At 52.8% G+C, this 24,497-nt stretch overlaps 1 protein-coding gene across 1 annotated transcript in view; it reads right to left on the bottom strand.

The window, feature by feature from the left end:
- Positions 1-17,982, bottom strand: part of LOC137453887 (WD repeat-containing protein 44-like) — a 47,324-nt gene extending 29,342 nt beyond the window's left edge. The window contains exons 1-3 of the mRNA XM_068163563.1: positions 17,813-17,982; positions 7,461-7,494; positions 447-521 (exon numbers count right to left, since the gene is read on the bottom strand). Coding sequence (XP_068019664.1) covers positions 447-521; positions 7,461-7,494; positions 17,813-17,889 — 186 coding nt within the window. The 5' untranslated portion in view covers positions 17,890-17,982. The remainder of the gene's footprint in view (positions 1-446; positions 522-7,460; positions 7,495-17,812) is intronic.
- Between the last annotated feature and the right edge of the window lie 6,515 nt (positions 17,983-24,497).

Below are 24,497 nucleotides of genomic sequence, written 5' to 3'. Positions count from 1 at the left end.
AGGGGATTGGATGTGGCACTTGGTGCCATGGTCTAGTCTTGGGGTCTGTGGTGACAGCTTGGACTCGATGACCCTCGAGGTCATTTCCAACCTTAGTTATACTGTGATACTGTGATCAGACTTGATGTAGCCATGAGCAACCTGCTCCAGCTGGAGATGTTCCTGCTGCCTTCAGGGGGTCGAACAAGATGCCCTTCCAACTTGATGCAATCTGTGAAGTTGTGACTATGGTTCTGTAAATTACACCAATGGTGAGTTCTGTGATCCTGCAAATTCCAACACTGGTGAATCCTGAGGCTTAGTTTGATCTTTACCCTTTAGATGAACATTCTTACTTCCAACACTGACAAATCCTAACCTGTATGAATCAGCCTTCATCCTGAAAGTACTCAACGATTCCATATTGCTGGTGGGATGAAGGAAGCACAGAACAATCTTTAACTAACCTCTTTTGAATCGTCTTGTTTAATTTCTTGTACAAAGGTTTCTTCTCCAGCTTTGTGTAGTTTGCTCTCTGTATCCTACAGGGAAAAGAATTACATAAGTTGATGGCAGTAAGATCTACAGTAAGGGGACCTAACAAAGTTATAGCTACAGCAAATTATAGACCATGAAGGACAAGGGAGGGGATTTCTGCCCCTCTGCTCTGCTGAGACCCCCCTGCAGTACTGCCTCCAGTTCTGGGGTCCCCAGCATAGGAGGTAGAACTGCTGGACAGGGTCCTGAGGAGGCCACCAAGATGAGCAGAGGGATGGAGAACCTCTGCTGTGGGGACAGGCTGGGAGAGTTGGGGCTGTTGAGACATGAAGATAAAGCTCCAGGGAGACCTCAGAGCAGCCTGCCAGGACCTGAAGGGCTCCAGGAGAGCTGGGGAGGGACTTGTGACAAGGGCTGGGAGTGCCAGGATGAGGAACAATGGCTTTGAGCTGGGAGAGGAGAGATTGAGCCTGGAGATGAGGAAGGAATTGTTGAGAGGGAGGCTGGGGAGACTCTGGCACAGGCTGCCCAGGGAGGCTGTGGCTGCCTCCTGCCTGGAGGTGTTGAAGGCCAGGCTGGATGAGGCCTTGAGCAGCCTGTGCTGGTGGGAGAGGTCCCTGCCCATGGCACGGGGGGTTGGAACTGGATGGTCTTTGAGGTCCCTTCCAACCTAAACATGGTTTCCCCACAGGAATACATCCAGGTGGGGCTGGAAAGTCTCCAGAGAAGGAGTCTCCACAGCCTCTCTGAGCAGCCTGCTCCAGGGCTCAGCACCCTCACACAAAACAATTTTTTCCTCATGTTGAGGCAGAAGTACTTGGCTTCAAGTTTGTGTCCACTGCCCCTTGTGCTGTCACAGGACACCACTGAACAGAGGCTGGCTCCTTCTTCTTGACACCCTCCCCTCAGATACTTATAAAACTCAATACGGTTCCCTCTCAATCTTCTCTTCTCCAGACTTTCCAGACTGTATCTCAGCCTTTCCTCGTCACACAGATGTTGCAGTCCCTTCACCATCCTCATAACCTCCATTGGACACTCTCTGGTATATCTCTGACCCTCTTGAAGTGGGAGCCCAGAAGTGGACACAGTGCTCCAGGTCTAATAGAATCCTTGGTGGTGGAAGGGATCTGTGCTCAGCCAGGTTCCACTCCGCCCATCCTGCAGAGCCCATTTGGTGCGCAGCGCTGCAGCCCCCACAGGCCAGCTGCTACCATTCTAACCCAATGTTGTTAGGCTTTGCATTTAACTCTGCTTCCATGGCTTTTCTGTGCACGAGGCTCCTGAGCTCCATAGCAAGCTGCCACTTGCAAATACCGGATGGGATCCATCCTAGGGTGCTGAGAGAGCTGGCAGATGTGCTAGCTAGGCCACTCTCCAGCATTTTCCTCCAGTCTTGGCTCACCAGAGAGGTCCCAGGTGACTGAAACTGGCCAGTGTGGTCCCCATCCAGAAGAACAGTCAGATGGAGGAACCTGGAAACTCCAGGCCTGGCAGCCTGACCTCAGTGCCAGGGAAAGTGATGGAGCAGATTATCCTGGGGGCAATAACTGCACCTGAAGGATGGCCAAGGGCTCAGGTCCAGCCAGCATGGATTTAGGAAGGGCAGGTCCTGCCTCTCCAACCTGATCTCCTTCCATGCCCAGGTGACTGCCTGGTGGATGTGGGGCAGTCTGTGGATGTGGTCTGCCTGGACTGCAGCAAGGCCTTTGACACTGTCCCCCATAGCAAACTCCTGGCCAAGCTGTCAGCCCCTGGCTTGGACAGCAGCTCTCTGAGCTGGGTTAGGAGATGGCTGGAGGCTGAGCCCAGAGAGTGGTGGTGAATGGTGCCACAGCCAGCTGGCAGCCAGGCACCAGTGATGTGCCCCAGGGATCAGTGCTGGGCCCTGTGCTCTTTAACATCTTCATTGATGATCTGGATGAGGGCATTGAGTCAGTCATCAGCAAATTTGCAGATGACAGCAAGCTGGGAGCAAATGTTGGTCAGTTAGAGGACAGAAGGGCTCTGCAGAGGGACCTCGACCGACTGGACAGATGGGCAGAGGCCAACAGGATGGCATTCAACAAGTCCCAGTGCCAGGGGCTGCACTTTGGCCACAACAACCCCATGCAGAGCTACAGGCTGGGGTCAGAGTGGCTGAGAGCTGCCAAACAGAGAGGGACCTGGGGGTGCTGATTGACAGCTGCCTGAACATGAGCCAGCAGTGTGCCCAGGTGGCCAAGAAGGCCAAGGGCATCCTGGCCTGCATTAGGAACAGTGTGGCCAGCAGGAGCAGGGAAGTCCTTGTGCCCTGTGCTCAGCACTGGTTAGGCCACACCTTGAGTCCTGTGTCCAGTTCTGGGCCCCTCAGTTTAGGAAAGATGTTGAGCTGCTGGAAGGTGTCCAGAGAAGCGCAATGAGGCTGGGGAGTGGTCTGGAGCACAGCCCTGTGAGGAGAGGCTGAGGGAGCTGGGGTTGCTTAGCCTGGAGAGGAGGAGGCTCAGGGGAGACCTGATTGCTCTCTCCAACTTCCTGAAGGAAGGTTGTAGCCAGGTGGGGGTTGGTCTCTTCTCCCAGGCAATCAGCACCAGAACAAGAGGACACAGTCTCCAGCTGTGCCAGGGGAGGTTTAGGCTGGAGGTGAGGAGAAAGTTTTTCACAGAGAGAGTCATTGGTCATTGGAATGTGCTGCCCAGGGAGGTGGTGGAGTCCCCATCCCTGGAGGTGTCCAAGAGGGGACTGGATGTGGCACTTGGTGCCATGGTCTAGTCATGAGCTCCTGGGTGACAGGTTGGACTCGATGATCTTGGAGGTCTCTTCCAGCCTTGGTGATACTGTGATACCTCCCCAGGGATTTTTTGGACCTTGGCAAGTTTTAGAGTGACTTTAAAAAGCTGGAGAGCAAATCTACAGTTGGGTGTAAAAAGGAAAACAAAGCTTGTTCTAAACACATTTCCTTGGTCCAATGAGTGGGATGCAGTTTTACAATCTTGTCTCATTCTCCCCTCCTCCTCCTGGCTGCTGGCAGGGCTGCTTCACAGAGGAGGTCTCCAACAGCCTGGAGATAAGCAGCGCTGACTTCCTAACCATGCTTTTGAGCTCACTGAAATTCCCCTAACATCTCTCCTCTTCTCTTTTCTTCTACCTAACCAAAGGGAAAAGGGAGGGAGAGGCTGGGGAGGATTTCTGTGCTGTTTGTTTTTGCAGAAGCCTGCATGCTGCTGTAAATCCTGTGCATGCTGTACACAGTCACTGCATTCCCTGACTGCTTGTAAAATACAGCTCCTCCATGTGCTTCCCAGCCAAGCTTCTGTTGATGTGGGTGGGTTAAAGCACTTCCTAGTACAGGAATCCAAGAAATTTCTCCCCAGACTCTTTTCAGATGCTTAACTAGTCAAACAGAATCACTACAGCAGAGTAACTTACCCTACTGTAGCTGAAAAACCCCCCCACAGCCCTTGGAGACTTCCAGCTTGGAGAGTTCTGACCACATCGTGCAGACATGGCTGCAGCTATGCAACTATTCTTCCTCCCTCTCCACTCCCTCCTTCCACAGAGTTTTTCAGATCTCAATGCAAGTTCTGTTTTGCTTCATCACTAAAATCTCCCCTCGAAGGCATGAGGAGTGGATCCCTGCAGGGTACCAGCAGCCACAGGAGCCCATTCCATTCATTGACATTAGGCTCACACCCCTGCTAAACTTTGGACTTCAGTATTTCTTACCCATTCCAAGACAAACTATACCTTTAGTCACACACTCACTCCAATGTGGTACCAAGCAGAGAAATCTTATTGATGATCTGGATGAGGGCATTGAGTCCATCAGCAGTAAATTTGCTGATGACACCAAGCTGGGGGCAGGAGTTGATCTGCTGGAGGGTAGAGAGGCTCTGCAGAGGGACCTGGCCAGGCTGGAGAGATGGGCAGAGTCCAAGGGCAGGAGATTGAACACATCCAAGTGCTGGGTTCTGCACATTGGCCACAACAACCCCAGGCAGTGCTACAGGCTGGGGTCAGAGTGGCTGAGAGCAGCCAGGCAGAGAGGGACCTGGGGGTGCTGGTTGATGGTAGGCTTAACATGAGCCTGCAGTGTGCCCAGGCAGCCAAGAGGGCCAATGGCATCCTGGCCTGCATCAGGAACAGTGTGGCCAGCAGGAGCAGGGAGGTCATTGTGCCCCTGTACACTGCACTGGTTAGGCCACATCTCAAGTACTGTGTCCAGTTCTGGGCTGCTCAGTTTAGGAAGGAGGTTGACTTGCTGGAACGAGTCCAGAGAAGGGCAACAAAGTTGGTGAGGGGCTTGGAACACAGCCCTGTGAGGAGAGGCTGAGGGAGCTGGGGTTGCTCAGCCTGGAGAAGAGGAGACTCAGGGGTGACCTTATCACTCTCTACAACTACCTGAAGGGAGGTTGTAGACAGGCTGATGATGGTCTCTTCTGACAGGCACTCAGCACCAGAACAAGAGGACACAGTCTCAGGCTGTGCCAGGGGAGGTTCAGGTTGGATGTTAGGAAGAAGTTCTACACAGAGAGAGTGATTGCCCATTGGGATGGGCTGCCTGGGGAGGTGGTGGAGTCGCCGTCATTGAAGATGTTCAGAAGGAGACTTGACAGGGTGCTTGGTGCCATGGGTTAGCTGTTTGGGTGGGTTGGATACGATGATCTTGAAGGTCTCTTCCAACCTGGTTTGGTTTATTCTATTCTAATAAAAAATACTACTCTGCAGGAGCTTTGGCCAAGTGACAGAGGAAGAGACTTCCAAAAAATAGAAAACACCCTGCAAGAACATGGAGAACTTCACAGCCAAGAGCTCAGTGAAGGCATTAAAGTCAGTTTTGCAGGTCAGTGATTGCACTGATTGGAAATTACCTCCAAGATCATCCAGTCCAATCATCAAGCCAACATCACTGCCATTAAACCACATCCCCAAGTGCCATGGCCACAGGTTCCTTGAACCCCTCCAGGCATGGGGACTCCACCACCTCCCTGGGCAGCCTCTGCCAGGCCCTGACCACTCTGGCACCAAAGACATTTTCCTAATCTTCAACCTAACCCTCCTCTGGCACAATTTCCTCTCTTCTTATCACCTGAAACTAGGTAGAAGAGACTAACCCCCACCTCACTGCAGCCTGCTCTCTGGGAGATGCAGAGAGCAATGAGGTCTCCCTCAGCCTCCTCTGCTCCACACTGAACACCCCCAGCTCCCTCAGCTGCTCCTCCACAGCCCTGTTCTCCAGACCCTTCCCCAGCTTCATTGCCTTTTCTGGATATGCTCCAGCCTCTCAGTGTCCTTCTTGGAGTGAGGGGCCCTAAACTGAATCCAGGACTCAAGGTGTAGCCTCACCAGTGCTGAGTCCAGGCGGACTATCCCTGCCCTGCTCCTACTGACCACATCACTGTTGATCCAGGCCAGGCTGCTGGTGGTCTTCTTCCCCATCTGGGCATACCCTGGTTCACCTGCAGCTACTGTCAACCAACACCCCTAGGTCCTTCTCTGCTGGGCATATTCCAGCCACTCTGGCCTGAGCCTGGAGCCTTCATGGGGTTGTTGTGACCCTAGTGCAGAAACCAGCACTTGACTTTGTTGAACCTCATACAACTGACCTCAGTCCACTCATCCGGCCTGGCCAAGACCCTCTGCCAGGACCCTTCCTACCCTCCAGCAGACCAACACTGCCACCCAACTTGCTGTCACCTGCAAATTTTCTGAGGGAGCACAAATCCTCTTCTGCAGTCCATTGCTAAAGTCACTAAAGAGAAGTGGCTCCAACAGGGAGCCCTGGGGAGCCTCACTGGTGTGTGGGCTTTTTTTCAAGGCCTGTAGATGTCACACTGGTACTATTAAAGGGACATTAAACACAGCACAAGGGAGGGGTTACAGCTCTCTTCTGTAGGATGCAGCATCCATGTAAGGAGCCTGACCAGCGCAGGGTGCTGCTGACACATCAGCAGCACTCTTTACACTGCGATCTCCTAACACTCTGCAGACCCAATCTCAAGCTTTGTTCTGTGGAGTAGTGGTGCTGTACAGTATCACCTTTAGCCCTGCTGGGCCCAGCAAAGGAGTGGTGTTTGTACAAGGTTGCAACTCCTCACCTAGCTGCAGCTGCACTCTCCCTGTGCCTAGGTGCAGCACGCCAATTACCTGCGTGGGACGTGGCAACGCTGCCTCAGGAAGCTAAATACAGTGTTTGAGCCTCACAGCTCCTGAAGGGGAGGCTGGGCAAGTACAGGCACTGGGAGCCTGCTGAAGGCAGAAGAGAACCAAATCAACCCTTTCATAGAACTGGAGACCAAAAGCCAAATTCTGCAGAGACTTACTTGCTACTTATAAACTACTTGAGAGAAGGCAGCCCTAGTAATTAAGGAAGCCTCAACTGCATGGCACAGAGGTGGCTCAGGATAAAATTAGCTCTAAGTCACGGTAACAGACCCTAAAGAACAGGAAAGCTGGAGCTTGAGACACAAGCAACTGTTGCTCCCTACAGCAAAGCAAGCCTAGGATTTCCTGCTGTGCAGATGGCAGGGCTGTCACAGCACCTCTGCTATGAGGATAGGTTGAGGGAGCTGGGGGTGTTCAGCCTGGAGAAGAGAAGGCTCTGAGGGACCTGATAAGAGTCTTTCCACAGCTAAAGGGATCCTACAGGAAGGCTGCAGAAGGACTTCTCCTAAGGGTGTCTAGAGACAGGACAAGGTTTGAGGCTGAGGGAGAGCAGGGTTAGACTGGAACTTAGGAAAAAAAATTCTTCAGTACCAGGGTGGGGAGACTCTGGCACAGGCTGCCCAGGGAGGCTGCAGCTGCTTCCTCCCTTGAGGAGTTGAAGGCCAGGCTGGATGAGGCCTTGAGCAAGCTGTGCTAGTCCCTGCCCTTGGCAGGGGGTTGGAGGAGATGATCTCTGAAGTCCCCTCCGACCTGAGCCATCCTGTGATCCATGATCTTCTTTAGGTTCAAATGCTGTCTTCAGCAACAAACATCTGATTGATTTTCAAGAAGAAACTCACCTTTAATACATGGGATCCAACTTTCATTGGTGACCTGAAAGAGAACACAAATTTACATACAGCTCAAAGAGAACTAAGTCATCTTGACAGTGAGCTTCACATTAACCAGCCTGGAGCGCAGTCCTCCGCGGCAGTCGAGTACCGCATGCTTCAGACAAGCAACCCAGTGAACGCTTCTAAGACCAAACAGCTTCAAATCAAGTCCCCAGCAGTCTACAACACATGGATCCACAACTTTAACAGCCCCTGAAAGTTTCTCAGCAGCGTCTTCCAGTAATCCTGTTCCTCTCACCCTTTTTCTGAAGCTATTCTAAGCACAGACTTCAAGATGCATTGCCAAGAATTTCCGATGTGCCAGCACAGGGAGCATCAGGTAGGCAAAGAAAGCAAACTCTCAGCAAGCAGAAGCACAAATGCCCCAGGAGGTTGCAAATCAAGTCCCTGAACTCCAGTCTGTAGAAGCAACACTTTGGGAGCCATTCTGCCTTTTAGCCTTTCTAGTAGCACAACATCTTGTTACAGACTCATGAAATGGCTTAGGTTGGAAGGGATCTCAGAGACTCAGAGATCATCTGCTCCAAGCCTCTTGCCATGCTCCTGCTCGTGACCCTCAGGACAAATGTGTTTTGGTTACCTTCTGAAAGGAGGGAACAAGCTCTGTGCAGCTTTCCAGAGTGCCTGCTCCAACCCAGGCAGCCTGCCAGGAGCCCTCACACATACCCTCTCATTTCACTAATTACATGAGAGAATGAGGTGTCCTGGGGGAATGCTACCAACTAATTACCTCTCTTTGGGTCACCACTCAGCACAAGGAGTGAGCAGCCAGCTCTTAATATCCTGAACCTACATTTTCCACAAGACTTCATAGAATCAGAGAATTGTCAGGGTTGGAAGGGACCTCAAGGCTCAGCCAGTCCCAGCCCCCCTGCCATGGGCAGGGACACCTCACACTACATCAGGTTACTCACAGCCACATCCAGTCTGGCTTCCACCACCTCCCTGGGCAACCTGTGCCAGTCTCTCACCACCCTCATGGGGAAGAATTTCTTCTAACACCCAGTCTGAATCTCCCCACTTCTAGTTCTGTTCTATCCCCCCCAGTCCTATCACTCCCTGACACCCTCAAAGTCCCTCCCCAGCTTTCTTGTAGCCCCCTACAGGTACTGGAAGGCCACAGGAAGCTCTCCTCAGAGCCTTCTCTTCTTGCACAACTTTAGAAGGTTACTTCTTACTTACTCTGCCTACAGGATCTCACTCCTATATACAGAAGTTGAAAGCTTGGCTCAGATGGTTTTTCAAGGTCCCTTCCAACCTGGGCTGTCCTATGAATCTATTAGTCACAAGCTGAGACCAAGTGACAGTTCACTTCCTTAAAAGCTTAATCCCAAGGAACTACAACCTGGATTCTACAAACATGCCAGCTGGCTACCAAGCTGAGTGACACTCAACACCTTTGAGCCTTACAGACAAAGACCTCAGTCTAACTGGTGCCTCCTGTCTCCAAAACCATGGGGCAATACAGTCTGAAAAAGAAAACCATTCCCATTTAATTTAAGATTTTCAGTTCCTCTCTTTACTGCCTGAAAGCTTTCCAACCACAAGAAGAAAAGATCACATTTCTACAGCAGAGTGAAGCACACCATGCAAGCACCACGGGCTGGGATACAGAGACAGCTGCTGCAACTCACTGAACACCTGGAACCTAGCTGCTCCTCTTTGGACACTGACATTTAAGATGCACAACATTCTTAACATTGCCTCAAGGCATAATCCTAACATGCAAAATCCAGCCTTAATGTTGCAAAAAAACCCCCAAACACCCCCAAAACCCCAAGAGGAAGCTAAGTGATTTGCCCCGCAAAATGAAGACATCTTTTGGCTCTCAGAACGCCCTGCCAGGGAAGGTTACACCCGGTGTGGAATTGCTGGCTCCTGAGCTATTTTCAGTGTTGCTAACTCTTGGATCTCCTCAGAAACATGGGCAGGAATGGTGTGCAGTGAGTGTGTGATGTGTAAACACAGCACTAGTGCCTGGGGCTCAGTCAGGTGCAGGGTCTTGCTCTGAAGGCAGTGCTGAGGTTACAACTCAAAATGCAAAGAGGTATTTTATTGTTTTTAGAATAAACCAAACCAGGTTGGAAGAGACCTTCAAGATCATCGTGTCTAACCCATCAACCAATCCAACCCACCCAAACAGCTAACCCATGGCACCAAGCACCCCATCAAGTCTCCTTCTGAACACCTTCAATGACAGCGACTCCACCACCTCCCCGGGCAACCCATTCCATAGTGCAATCACTCTTTCTGTATAGAACTTCTTCCTAACATCCAACCTGAACCTCCCCTGGCACAGCCTGAGACTGTGTCCTCTTGTTCTGGTACTGGGTGCCTGGGAGAAGAGACCATCATCAGCCTGTCTACAACCTCCCTTCAGGTAGTTGAAGAGAGTGATAAGGTCACCCCTGAGTCTCCTCTTCTCCAGGCTAAGCAGCCCCAGCTCCCTCAGCCTCTCCTCACAGGGCTGTGTTCCAAACCCCTCACCAACTTTGTTGCTCTTCTCTGGACTCGCTCCAGCAAGTCAACCTCCTTCCTAAACTGAGGGGCCCAGAACTGGACACAGGACTCGAGGTGTGGCCTAACCAGTGCAGTGTACAGGGGCAGAATGACCTCCCTGCTCCTACTGGCCACACTGTTCCTGATGCAGGCCAGGATGCCATTGGCCCTCTTGGCTGCCTGGGCACACTGCAGGCTCATGTTCAGCCTACCATCAACCAGCACCCCCAGGTCCCTCTCTGCCTGGCTGCTCTCAGCCACTCTGACCCCAGCCTGTAGCACTGCCTGGGGTTGTTGTGGCCAATGTGCAGAACCCGGCATTTGACTTCTGTCATGAGAATCCCCACCAACAAGCATACCAGCCCTGGTACAGGCAAAGTATTTCTCCACAGGTAATGAAAAACACAAGTTCAAGAGACATTGCTACCCTTTTAGACTTCTTTAGCTAATTAGTTACATGTAAAACCCACGCTTGCCCCTGCTCAAGTGAAGATGGTGATCAGAGGGCTGGAGAACCCTCCCTGTGGGGCCAGGCTGGGAGAGTTGGGGCTGTGCAGCCTGGAGAAGAGAAGGCTCCAGGGAGACCTCAGAGCAGCCTGCCAGGACCTGAAGGGCTCCAGGAGAGCTGGGGAGGGACTTGTGACAAGGGCTGGGAGTGCCAGGATGAGGAACAATGGCTTTGAGCTGGGAGAGGGGAGATTGAGAGTGGAGATGAGGAAGAAATTGTTGAGAGTGAGGCTGGGGAGACTCTGGCACAGGCTGCCCAGGGAGGCTGTGGCTGCCTCCTGCCTGGAGGTGTTGAAGGCCAGGCTGGATGAGGCCTTGAGCAGCCTGTGCTGGTGGGAGGGGTCCCTGCCCATGGCAGGGGGCTGGAGCTGGACGAGTTTTGAGGTGCCTTCCAACCCATTCTGTGCTAAGGGGACCAGAGCGAGAAGGCGCACAGCTGGTACAGCACACACTTGTCGTGCCAAGGTGACACTTCCCACTGTAGCTACACCCTTTTAAAACACTGCAAAGCTGCCACAGCCCTTTGGCAGTAACACCACCCTCAGAGACATGTATGATATAGCCAAATAAATGGAGTGGCTTGCCTGAGATTACTGGAGTCACATATTCACAACCAGCAACTGATCACCACTAAGGTGCTTCTGAGCTGTTGGTATCTAGACAAAGTCAGTCACAGAAGAAGTTTGGTGGCTGAGGTCTCTTGTAGTTCAACATGACCACAAAATGGTCTTGCCTTCCCAGCCACCTCAAGGTGCCAGAGTTCTCCACTCCTCAGTTTTACTTTCAGGCCACAATGTTTCTGGAGACAGCACCTGAGAGGCTTTTGGAAAGAGCCTGGCAAGGCTCATCAGACCAGTGATCAAAACTTGACTTTGCTTTGAGAGGTCTGCAGCTCTGCAGGGATTTCAGGCAGGACATGAATACAGACACTTGCACCTGGGTCCCTCACTCCAAGAAGGACATTGAGGGCCTGGATCAGGTCCAGAGAAGGGCAAGAGAGCTGGGGAAGGGCCTGGAGAACAGGGCTGGGGAGGAGCAGCTGAGGAAGCTGGATTTGTTTAGTGTGGAGAAGACAATGCTGAGAGGAGACCTCATTGCTCTCTACAACTCTCTGAAAGGAGGTTGCATTGAGGTGAGGGTTGGCCTCTTCTCCCTAGGATCTATTGATGGAACAATAGGAAATGGCCTAAAATTGTGCCAGGGGAGAGTTAGGTTGGAGGTGAGGAAAATTTTCTCTGCTTCAAGAGTGGTCAGGGACTGGCAGAGGCTGCCCAGGGAGGTGGTGGAGTCCCCATCCCTGGAGGTGTTCAAGAAATGTGTGGCTGTGGCACTTGGGGCCATGGTTTGATGGTCATGGTTGATGGTTGGACTGGATGATCTTGGAAGTCTCTTCCAACTGAAACAGTTCTCTGATTCTGTATGCCACAGAAATGAAAGGCAACTCCTTACTGTTGGTGTCTAGCCTGAGCAGTTAGTAAAGAGCAGGATTTAAAAGCCACTTCTGCCTTAGTTTTTCTTACATGATATCACTGTAACCCCAGTTTAGCAGAGGAGAGGTTCAAGTTTATCCACACAGAGTAAACAAGCACAGAGAAAAATCCTATTTCACCTGCCCAAAAAAAAACTAGGCAGCTGGTGAAGCTGGAAGCCAGTCTCAGGAAGACATTGTTATTTATTTACTCAGCTTTCAAACTCACTCCTGTAGTGACCAGACTCCAGGAAGCAGCCGCTCCCACTGCAGGTAGCTCCAACCTATTACCCATTTGAAATGCTCCACATTCCAGCATGCTCTGGGACAGAGAACAATGGCAGGAATGGCTGCAGGCCCAGCAGCCTGCTTCCCTGGGACATGTGCATTGTTCCACAGCAGGTGTGCTAACAGATGGGAAGAGCTTCAGCTGGGAGGGGTGGCTGACACCCAGGCAGGCTCTGCGGCTGCCCAGTCAGACCTGGACGGGCTGGAGAGCCGGGCAGAGGGAAGCTCATGGCAAGTGTAGGGATCCTGCACCCTGGGAGGAACAAGACCAGGCACCAGAACAGGTGGGAAGCAGCTCTGCAGAAAAGGACCTTGGAGTGCTGGTGGAGAATGAGTTCTCCATGGGACAGCCATGTGCCCTCATGGCCCAAGAAAGCCAGCAGTGTCCTGGGGTGCTTCAAGAAAAGTGTGGCAAGCAGGTCAAGGCAGATCCTTCTCCCTTTCTACTCTGCCCTGCTGAGGCCAGACCCGGAGCACTGTGTCCAGTTCTGGGCTCCCCAGTCCAAGGAGGACAGGAAACTACTGGAGAGAATCCAGTGTAGGCCACAAAGATGCTGAGGGGCCTGGAGCATCTCTGTTAGGAGAAGCTGAGAGACCTGGGGCTGTTGAGCCTGGAGAACAACAGCCTGAGAGGGGATCTGATCCATGCTGACCAATAGCTAAAGGGTGGGGGGCAAGAGCACAGGGTGGTCTCTCTTCAGTGGTGCCCAGTGACAGGACAAGGGGCAGTAGATACAAACATTCAGAGAACATTTCACTTAAACATGAGGAGAAACTTCTTCGGTGTGAGGGTGCTGGAGGCCTGGAGCAGGCTGCCCAGAGGGGCTGTGGAGTCTCCTTCTCCAGATGGAGACATTCAAAACCTACCTGGACATTGCTGCTGTGTGACTTATTCTAGGGAATGCTGCTCTAGCAGGGCAGATGGACTAGACACCCTTCAGAGGTTCCCTTCAACCCCCTGCGATTCTATAAGGCATATGTTAGCAGCAGCACACCTACAGACCACACAGGTTCAACCAGCAGCCCAGGAACTGTTTACAGCTGTCCTTCAGCCTGCACAGGCACATGGGCATGGCTGCCCTGGAAGCTCCAATTGCTCTTGCTGCAGTTCCCTGGGGCAGTCCACAACTTGAGAACCACAAGAATTCATCACTGCAGCACACGGTTTGGTTTGGGCTGTTCTTGGGAAGTGTTTGGGAATTTCAGCTCAGCTCAGAGCACAGAAACTTTCTGCAGTGCTGCAAGACACTACAACATCACCAACCCTGCAGACTGCCTCTGCTTGCTGCAAAGAGCACTGCTGCATGTTGGCTAAAGCACCTCTGAACAAAAAGGTTGCACAGAGCATGTTCCACGTGTCAACAACTGCACATGATCAAGCTGCCTACACAGAATAGAATCACAGAATGGGTTGGGTTGGAAGGGACCTTCAAGACCATCCAGCTCCAGCCCCCTGCCACAGGCAGGGACCCCTCCCACCAGCATAGGCTGCTCAAGGCCTCATCCAGCCTGGCCTTCAACACCTCCAGGCAGGAGGCAGCCACAGCCTCCCTGGGCAGCCTGTGCCAGAGTCTCCCCAGCCTCACTCTCAACAATTCCTTCCTCATCTCCACTCTCAATCTCTCCTCTCCCAGCTGAAAGCCACTGTTCCTCAGACTGGCACTCCCAGCCCTTGTCACAAGTCCCTCCCCAGCTCTCCTGGAGCCCTTTCAGGTACTGGGAGGCTGTTCTGAGGTCTGCCTGGAGCCTTCTCTTCTCCAGGCTGAACAGCCCCTACTCAGCCTGTCCTCATAGCAGAGGTTCTCCAGCCCTCTGCTCATCTTCATGGCCTTCTCTGGAATCTCTCCAACAGTTCCTTGTCCTTCTTTTTCTGGGGGCAAAACTCAGTTCTTCAGGAAAAGCAAAGACACTTGCAAAAGACAGGACTACTGAAGGTGGAATCCAAGAATTTAATTGAAGGTATCAGAGGCTAGTCCTGATTTTCTACACCACCTCCTGAATTCAGGGCCTTTTGTTTGGGTCTTCATAACAATTTATAGCATACATTAGGAAAAACCTCACCCCTTACTGTCAGGCACAGGATGTTCAGACTATCAGCTTTGGCAATTGCTGATTTCAGAGTGTGGGGGGGGCTGTCATTTTTCTTATAGATAAAGTACAAGAGGGCCTATCATATGCTTGAATCCAGACCTCACTTCATACTCTCCTTCTCTCCAAACTGACTTCCTCCTCTGGTCAGAACTTGTGCCACTACATGTTAGGGTCTTTTTCTAAGGCTATTCTGTGGTCACAGTCTTCGAAGCAATGTGACAGAGGTTAAATAAGTGCAGCTTCTGTCAGACTGCCTTTCCCTCTCCACTCCCCTAGCTCCCTCACAAATAGGTTCCTTCACCAACCAGCCCACCAAGGCACCTAGATGATTTATCTAGCACCTAGAAGCAGAAATCCTTGAGAGACAGTTACCTGACAGGTGGACACTCTACACACATGTGAAAGGCAGAGGGGAAGGACACAGGGTTGGCCACAGGGGATACAGTCAGCTCCCAATATCTGCTTGCAGCAAACTTCACCTCACTCAAGTCATCAATTCAGAGGCACTACCTCAGTCCACTACCATCTGAAAGAGTCATCTTGTAGCAAATGTCATCATTTTTGCTAATTAATGCTAATTTGCATTTCTAATTCTAATGCTAATTGGCTAATTCTTAATGAGCACAGGTCACAGGAATGGTGGGGGCTGGAAGGGACCTCTACAGATCATCCAGTCCGAGGCACCCACGGCAGGCTGCCCAGATGGGTTTGGAATCTCTCCAGAGCAGGAGACTCCACAACCTCTCTGGGCAGCTGGCCCCAGGCCTCCAGCACCCTCACCCCAAAGAACTTTCTCCTCATGCTCTCCTCCCAGGTTCCAGTTCACGTCCGCTGCTGGCCGCTACTGGAAAGCGCTTTGCCCCTTGCCCTTTAGCTACTGACCAGTATCGAGTCCATACGTCCTCGAAGATACAGACATGGTGCTTCTGCTAGGAGGGGGCTTTAAGCATCAGCTCTCAGTGACTTACAGCAGGAACTGGGGGCTCACAGCCAGCTGGAATATTCCCCTCTCACACATCAAGGAATAAACAAATACCAAAGAAGTCAACAAGTTTATGTAAACAGTTGTCACCACTTGTAGAGTTTCTGTGTCAGCAGCTATTAAACTTTCCCACATGGAACTTAGGGCAAGGGAGAGGAAGCTCCAAGCTCCACACTCTTATTAGAGTTTATCCACAGCACCCCGCTAAAAATTTTTCTACAGCATAAACTGCCCCAAAGGATTCCCAAGTGTTGTTTGCTGATCATCAGAACGCTGAATGGACCAGGAAATGCCTCACACCACACAGGACAATACAAACTTCTTCTCAGTTGCCCCTTCCACAAAGAAGAGGTGTTTGGGGTTGGATTTTCTTGTGGGTCCCAACCGGATGTAGCTTTGAGACCCCTGCATATCTAGCGGCAAGCTCAAGCCTGCTTCCGAGAAGTGTTTGCTGCACATGAGACCAGCTTCCAGGAAACCTCAGAGTTTACTTAGAGAAAACACTCTCCATGTTGTCAGCACAGCTTCAGCAGCAGGCTGAGTTACAGGCTATATTGCAAACTAAGCCCTCCTAACTCAAGCTGACAGAATTCAGTAGACTGCATTGATGCTTTCTTGTAGGTCACAGAAGAGCAGTAGCAAAGCAAAAAGCATCTCCCTTTTTAATTGCTAGTGAGTGACTTCAGCCTCTCAAGACCTGCTTAGCTACAGGTGCTGGCACCCTGCAAATTGCAGACATGTGGCTTTCTCTGTACCAAATAAAAGACAGGATGTGCATTGAGGCCAGACTGAATGGCTCACTTTTACCAAAAGGTCTGGTTCCTTCTTCCTGCCTGTGGCTTCTGGCTACACAACCCCCAAGCCTTCGTCCTCTCCTGTCTCCACCCTGCCAAGTTCCAGCTGTTTTAACTTACTGGACAGTTTTGGCTACTTCTAGCTTTCAGCTGTTTTCAATTACTTTGAGTTAAAGCAACTGGTGGAAGAGCTTCAGGATCACCAGCACCAGAGCAAGGTGAGCAGCTGGAGTAAAAGCTCACAAGCACTGATAATTTACCATGTGAGGAAAGGCTGAGAGCTGGGTTTGTTCAGCCTGGAGAAAAAAAGGCTGAGGGGAGACCTTATCACCATGGAACAGTATATAAAAGGTAGCTACCAGACTCCTTTTTTGCCATGAAACAGACAAGGGGGGAAGGGACAAGTTACTGATGGGGACATTCCCATTGGACCCCAGAAGAAAATGTTTCCCATGAGAACAGTCAGACACTGGAATCATCACCCAGAGAGACTGGAATCCCAGTGGATTCCCCTGCACCAAGCAATTTTAATGCTCAGCTTGCCAGGGTCCTGAGCCAGCTCATTTCAACTCTGCTATCACCTAGAGAGGTTGGAGCAGATGATCCTTGGGATCCCTTCCAAGCAGGCAGTCTGGGATTCTGTGAATTTGGCTCACCATGTCCTGCAGAGCTGCCCACAAAGATGAGCTTTTCACCAGGCTACACAAAAAGCTAAGGTCACAAAAGCTTTGCCCCAGGGTGTGTGGGTGAAACAGATGTAGTCTTTCCTCTCTGCTCCAGGCATCCAGTGACCACTGATGCACAGGTCAAAACAAGCCCTCGGCCAGTTGTTAGAGCTTCAGAAGAGCAGATGCCACGATCCACGTCGTACTGCTCTTTGAATACGCTACAGGAAACCTCAGACTGCAGGATCGAATAATAGAGAGGTTTGGTCCAGGCTACACAAAAAGCCGAACTGACACAAGCTCCAAACTGCTGCACACACACCTGGAAAGAGAGACTTAAAACTGACAGAGAGGGAGCATTATTCAGCTAACACCAGCAGGGCAGTGGCACCGCGCCGAGGTTAAAGCGCCAGGAATCCACATCAGGAACTGTCACAGCTTCCCTCAGAGCCAGGCACAGGCTAAACACAAGCAGCACCACCAACACCAACAGGCGACAGAGCTCGCCACAAGTCACTCTGCACGCAGCAATAGTTAGCCCCTTGCTGAAGAGCCTCTTTTTTTCCTTCTCTTTTCTCACAAATGAGTAATTTTAATCACATTTCAGTCCCCACAAGCCTTTTCCAAGAGCTCCCCGCTGCTGCCTCGGGAAGGCAGGTAGGATCTCGGCCAGGTAATGGCTCCGGCCATACCCACACGCCTGAGGAGGTACAGCGGGAACTGCTCCCTTCCCTCGCACCCTCCCGACTTTGGGGCTCGCCCCTCGCACCCCTAGTCCCGCTGCGCGCAGCCCCTCCGCCTGCGGCCAGCAGGGCCCAAGCACCCCGCTGCCGGCCGCTGAGCCTCTGCTCCCAGGCTGGGGAGGCGCAAGGCTGGGCGGCAGACCCTGCTCCCTCTCTCCACTACCCCAGGTGCTTTCCTACAGGGCCGGGGGCGGCCGAACTCCCTCAGGGTCGCGCTGAGGGATGGGATGGGATGGAAGGGCAGGGCGGCGGCGGACTCACGGCGCGGGGGAGGCACCCGCCAGGTGCACGTCCTCGGGCGCGTCGTAAAACTCCTCGGTGTCGCTGTCGGAGGCCATGACGGCGCCGAGCCGAGCCAGGCCCAGCCGCCGGCAGCGGAGCGCAGCAGACGGCGGCCGCCGCCACCCCAGGGCACGACGGGCGGAGGCCGCCTTACTCTCGCGGGAACCGCACAAAGCCCGCCCCCTGCCGGGCGGAAGGGCCGGGGGATCTCTCGTAGGGCCCGCCCCTCTGCCGGGCGGAAGGGCCGGGGGATGTCTCGTAGGGCCCGCCCCCCTGCCGGGCGGAAGGGCCGGGGGATGTCTCGTAGGGCCCGCCCCCTGCCGGGCGGAAGGGCCGGGGGATGTCTCGTAGGGCCCGCCCCCCTGCCGGGCGGAAGGGCCGGGGGATCTCTCGTAGGGCCCGCCCCTCTGCCGGGCGGAAGGGCCGGGGGATGTCTCGTAGGGCCCGCCCCCTGCCGGGCGGAAGGGCCGGGGGATGTCTCGTAGGGCCCGCCCCCCTGCCGGGCGGAAGGGCCGGGGGATCTCTCGTAGGGCCCGCCCCTCTGCCGGGCGGAAGGGCCGGGGGATCTCTCGTAGGGCCCGCCCCTCTGCCGGGCGGAAGGGCCGGGGGATGTCTCGTAGGGCCCGCCCCCTGCCGGGCGGAAGGGCCGGGGGATGTCTCGTAGGGCCCGCCCCCTGCCGGGCGGAAGGGCCGGGGGATGTCTCGTAGGGCCCGCCCCCCTGCCGGGCGGGAGTGCGTACGGAGGGCGGGCGTGCCTGCGGGCCGTCCTGTTGCGTCACCGCCGCTGCCGCGCGTGCGGAAGCGCTGAGGTGCTGGCGGTGCCTTGCTCTGACTTGTGCGTGAGGAGGGAGGGAGTCGCTTCCTTTGTTGAAAAGAACCTGGTGTACAGCCTCTGCTTCATGATTCGGCTTTTCTGCAGTCAACATCTGATCTCCACCACGGCAGGGGAGGGGCAGATCTCAGGAGGAAGGTGCAGCAGGCTGTACAGCACCAGGGTACTCCCTGCAAAAGGCAGCAGACGGAGCACAGGGCTGATCCTTTGAGAAATCCCCGGGATGGACTCTCCGTTTGGGATGCTTGGTAGGGTGAAGGGCCACGAGGATGAGCAGAGGGCTGGAGCTGCTCTGCTATGGAGACAGAGTTGGGGTTGTTCAGCCTGGAGAGGAGAAGGCTCCCGGGAGACCTTGTAGCCTTCCAGGATATGAAGGGGGCTGCAAGAAAGCTGGGGAGGGACTTCTTAGGGTGTCAGGGAGTGATAGTGACTTAGAGAAAGACAAGAAACTCTCCAATTACAGTTCCTTGTATTATGCTTCTATTTCAGTGCTGGACACAAGTTGGATCTCTCCAAAAGACCTGTGTGCCTTCAGAGGGTATTGTGCAGGCTTAGATACAAAAAGTTACTCATCTAAAATGACAGTGGCACGTTAATACTTTATAGCAAAAGTCCAGATGCTTCCTATCTATACAAAGGTTACCTATCTAACAAGTATGCAAACTGTCCAGGTGGTGTCTATCTATATGTCTACTTGTCTCCCCACTTCCTGCATTGCAGCTGCCACTGGGGAGTCCCTTATCAGCTCTGTTAACTCTGTTAAACTTGATAAACATTTTAAAAGAATTTCCTGCTAATCAATAGGATTGGGGGGGATGGAGCAAAACTAGGAGTGGGGAGATTGAGATTGGATGTGAGGAAGAAGTTGTTCCCCATGAGGGTGGTGGAAGCCTCCTGCCTGGAGGTGTTTGCAGCCAGGCTGGATCACAGTATCACAGTATCACTTAGGTTGGAAAGGACCTCGAGGATCATCGAGTCCAACCTATCAACACAGACCCCATGACTAGACCATGGCACCAAGTGCCACGTCCAGTCTCCTCTTGAACGCCTCCAGGGTCGATGACTCAACCACCTCCCTGGGCAGCACATTCCAATGCCGAATGACTCGCTCGGTGAAGAACTTCCTCCTCACCACGAGTCTGAACCTCCCCTGGCGCAGCTTGAGACTGTGTCCTCTTGTTCTGGTGCTGGTTGCCTGGGAGAAGAGGCCAACCCCTTCCTAGCTACAACCACCCTTCAGGTAGTTGTAGAGGGCAATGAGGTCACCCCTGAGCCTCCTCCAGGCTAAACAATCCCAACTCCCTCAGCCTCTCCTCATAGGGCTTGTGTTCAAGGCCTCTCCCCAGCCTTGTTGCCCTTCTCTGGACACGTTCAAGTGTTTCAATGTCCTTCTTGAACTGAGGGGCCCAGAACTGGACACAGGACTCAAGGTGTGGCCTAACCAAAGCAGAGTACAGGGGCACTATGACCTCCCTGCTCCTGCTGGCCACACTATTCCTAATGCAGGCCAGGATGCCATTGGCCCTCCTGGCCACCTGGGCACACTGCTGGCTCATATTCAGGTGGCTGTCGGTCAGCACACCCAGGTCCCTCTCTGTTTGGCAGCTCTCAGCCACTCTGACCCCAGCCTATAGCTCTGCATGGGATTGCCATAGCCAAACTGCAGCACTCGGCACTTGGACTTGTTGAATGCCATCCTGTTGGCCTCTGCCCATCTGTCCAGTCGGTCGAGGTCCCTCTGCAGAGCCTTTCCACCCTCTAACTGACTAACATCTGCTCCCAGCTTGGTGTTATCTGCAAACTTGTTGATGACTGACTCTACACCCTCATCCAGATCATCGATGAATATGTTGAAGAGCACAGGGCCCAGCACTGATCCCTGGGGCACACCACTGGTGCCTGGCTGCCGCTGGCTGTGGCACCGTTCACTACCACTCTCTGGGCCCGGCCCTCCAGCCAGTTCCTAACCCAGCACAGAGTGTAATGGTCCAATCCACGGGCTGACAGCTTAGCCAGCAGTTTGCTGTGGGGGACGGTGTCAAAGGCCTTGCTGAAGTCCAGGTAGACCACATCCACAGGCCTCCCCACATCCACCAGGAAGTCACCTGGGCATGGAAGGAGATCAGGTTGGAGAGGCAGGACCTGCCCCTCCTAAATCCATGCTGGCTGGACCTGAGCCCTTGGCCATCCTTCAGGTGCGCAGTTATTGCCGCCAGGATAATCTGCTCCATCACTTTCCCTGGCACTGAGGTCAGGCTGCCAGGCCTGGAGTTTCCAGGTTCCTCCATCCGACCCTTCTTGTGGATGGGGACCACATTGGCCAGTTTCCAGTCATCTGGGACCTCACCTGTGAGCCAGGACTGGAGGAAAATGCTGGAGAGTGGCCTAGCTAGCACATCTGCCAGCTCTCTCAGCACCCTAGGATGGATCCCATCCGGATGTGGCTGTGAGCAACCTGCTGTGGTGTGAGGTGTCCCTGCCTATGGCAGGGGGGTTGGGACTGGCTGAGCCTTGAGGTCCCTTCCAATGCTGACAATTCTGTGATTCTATGATTCTCTTGAATGGAGGTTTGTTACCTGCTCTTTTGAACAAGGAGTACTCTCTGATGGATTTTCTGCTATTCTGGTTCATCAAATCTTCAAGGAACCATGGCAGTGATTCAGTGGAGAAGAACAGAGAAGTAAGAAAGTTCCCAAACACCCAGCAGAGATGATCTCTACCCTTTTTGCAGTCTCTGACTGAAGAGAAAAGCTGGGCTGGTCAAGTTCTCATTGGCCAGACCTCAAGATGAGAGGGAATCTGAACTCTCTTGTGTCTGTAACAGGGTATATCCCAGAGTCCCAGCATGGTGGGGTTGGAAGGGATCTCTGGAAATCATCCAGTCCAACCCCTGTGCTGAAGGAGGGGCACCTACAGCAGCTTGCCCAGGATCACAATGTCCAGCTGGGGTTGGAAGCTCTCCAGAGAAGAGGACTCCACAACCTCTATGGGAGGCCTGTTCCAGGCCTCCAGCACCCTCAGACCAAAGAAGTTTCTGTTCAGATGGAACCTCCTGGGTTCCAGTTTTTGCCCACTGGCCCTTGTCCTGTCTCTGGGCACTACATAACGAAGGCTGATGCTGATGACAGGACGAGGGGTGATGGTTTGAACTCAAGGAGGGAGATTCACACTGGAGAGAGGGAGAAAGGTGGTGGGATCCTGGCCCAGGTTGCCCAGAGAGGTGGGAGATGCCCCTTCAATGCCTGGAACCATGGCAGATCAGCCCCATTGTTTGGGGCTCTGAGCAACTTGCTCTAGTTGCAGCTGTCCCTGCTGACTGCAGGGCTTGGACTGAATGAGCTTTAAAGGTCTCTTCAACCCAAACCATTCCATGCTTTGATGAAATTAAGGTTTGTTCCTCCCCCGCAACTCCAAGAGCACCCACCTCTTCTCCTCTGCCCTCTCTGTCAGAAGACATGTCCCTTCCCCATGGCTTGCTGTGCTCATCTTTCTGCTGGACCCATGTTCCAGGTTACACCTGTCCTTGATGGGGGCTGAAAAGAACCCAGCCCCCCAGGTGGATGAAAGAAACCTGATCCAGGTAGGCAGAGAGAGGGAGATTTGGTCTTCCCCCTCTGAGGAGAAGGGGTCTGCTGGGTTAAAGGTCTGTTCCACTGCCCCTTCCTGTCCAGCAAACCTGTTTTAAGGCGAAACCCCTGTGAGAGACTAAAAGCTTGTCTCTCTTGGTGTGACTCAACAAAGATAAAATCGCTTGCTGCTTGCCCAGACAATTGCTGACGTGTGTTGGGCAGAGCCACTGGAAAGAAGGTGCAAAGATCATGTAGGAATCCTGTCTACCAATGCTGGATGCAAATCACCTTGCGATTGCATCATGATAACACTGGACTACAACAATGGACCCAAGGACCCAGCCATCATGCCTTCAGGGCAAGATAATCTCCACCCATCAAGTACCCTGGAAAGGGTAGACAATGGGTTCACCACCTGTTTCATGATATGTAATGAGTATGGGGGCATGTAGATGAGGATGGAGGAGGCGGAGCCCCCCCACCCCCATCCAGAACCTTGCCCAAACACTCAGAAATGCACAGAAAGATTTCCTGGGGAACGATTCCGGGACATTTACCTAAGGATGATTTCCTGGCCCTGGAATTCCTGAGGGACAACACTTGGATACATACCTAAGGACTAAAAACTGTATAAAAGACTTGAGCAACTACTGGCTTCTCAGAAGAAGAAAAATGGAGAAGAAAAATGTGGGGGACTGTATCCCCCAGACTGGATGATTAAGAGAAGTAAAACACAGGAGACGGACCATGCCGCTGAGAAGGAGAAGCCTGGGACAGTGCTACTCCGGAGAAAAGAACCCGTGGAGCCTGGAAGAAGCAGACTGAACCCTTTCTCTGTGTCCTAAGTTCTGCCTGCTGCAACTCATGGAGAAAAGAGGCTGCCCAGAGGACCACAGCTCTTCTCCAGGCAGAGCCTCAGCACCGTTCCTGTACCAACCCAACATCTCCCCAGAGGACCACAGCTCTTCTCCAGCCAGAGTCTCAGCACTGTTCCTGTACCAACCCAAGATCTCCTGCAGCACCTTTCCTCCACAGACTCAAACTGTCTTGGGGGAGTGAGGGGTGTGGTAATATAATTCCTTTCCTCTTCTCTCTCTCTTCTCTCTCTGCCTCTCTATTTTCTCCCTCTTCCCTTCTTATGTCCACTTTATTTATGTAATAAATAGTCTAGCTGTTGATACTTTGGCCTCGTTTGTGCCTCTAATTTCACATCACAGGAATATTTAAAAGAACTGTGTCTCCGGACTGAGACAACCCCTCTGAGCTCTTGCTTCTTTCCCTGCCTCTCATGCTCCAGAGAGGTCATCTGCCTCTTCCTGCATCAACCAAGGCCAGGCCTTTCCCACTTCCATGCTGCATCCACACTTTCCATTGAATCAAGGGAATCCAATGCCAGCTGGGCCTGGGTTTGTATATTTTTCTATTTAGTTTTTACCTTATACCTTTGTAACCTTCCCTGTTACTGATATATATTATCTTTTTACTTCCAAACTGATTCCAGACCATTTTCTGTTGTGATCTTACCTCTCCTTTCTCCTGACTAATTTGCTTTGCTTTACCTTACCAGGAAAAAGGGAGGAGGGGAGGGAATCTCAATCCGTTTCCATATGAGCTTTTGGCTCAAACCAGCACAACCCCTCAAAGGCTTCTTCTGATGGGGACAGATGTGGATGAGGGCAGAGGGAGAGGGAGAACTGCAGAGGGCAGGCTATAGACCTCTTTCCCTTTTCCCTCTTGACTTTACTTTTCCCCTTTCTCCCCTCACTTTTCTCTACCTCCCATGAGCCTCCAGCATAGCTCACATAGACCATTCCAGAGAACATCAGAGGGCAGACAATCAGGCCCCTGGCACTGAAGGAAGCAGAGTGGCAATGTGTTCCCCAGGATCATCTTTAACATTATCTCCTCCCTCAAACAGGTCCCACAGGCACCGAGCCTGCACGGGTGGAGGGAAAACTGCAAGGGCCAGAGATCAGGAAAGGGGCCTCAACTGGCAAGGACAGGGGGAGAGATGTCCTTCCAGAAATGGCAGCGAGTGCTTCAAAGCTGGCAGCCCAGCAGAAAAAACCTCTCTCTGCTGTGCCACCATGGGAGAAGGCCACAGCTTCTCCAGGCTTCATGAAGCAAAGAGCTGCACCATGAAGTGATGCCCCACGAGGATGTGCCCCACGAGGACCTGACCAACAGGCCCCCAGGTTTATCACTGTGAAAGACAACTCCCTCATGAAGGAGTCTGTGGAGGAGCTACCTGGGGTGCTCTGGG

This window comes from Melanerpes formicivorus, unplaced genomic scaffold (assembly GCF_026170545.1).
Source record: "Melanerpes formicivorus ecotype bairdi unplaced genomic scaffold, bMelFor1.0.p_v2 SCAF_73, whole genome shotgun sequence".
NCBI classification, from domain to species: Eukaryota; Metazoa; Chordata; class Aves; order Piciformes; family Picidae; genus Melanerpes; species Melanerpes formicivorus.
The sequence above is the reverse complement of the archived record's forward strand: the minus strand, read 5'-3'. Positions and strand labels throughout refer to the sequence as shown.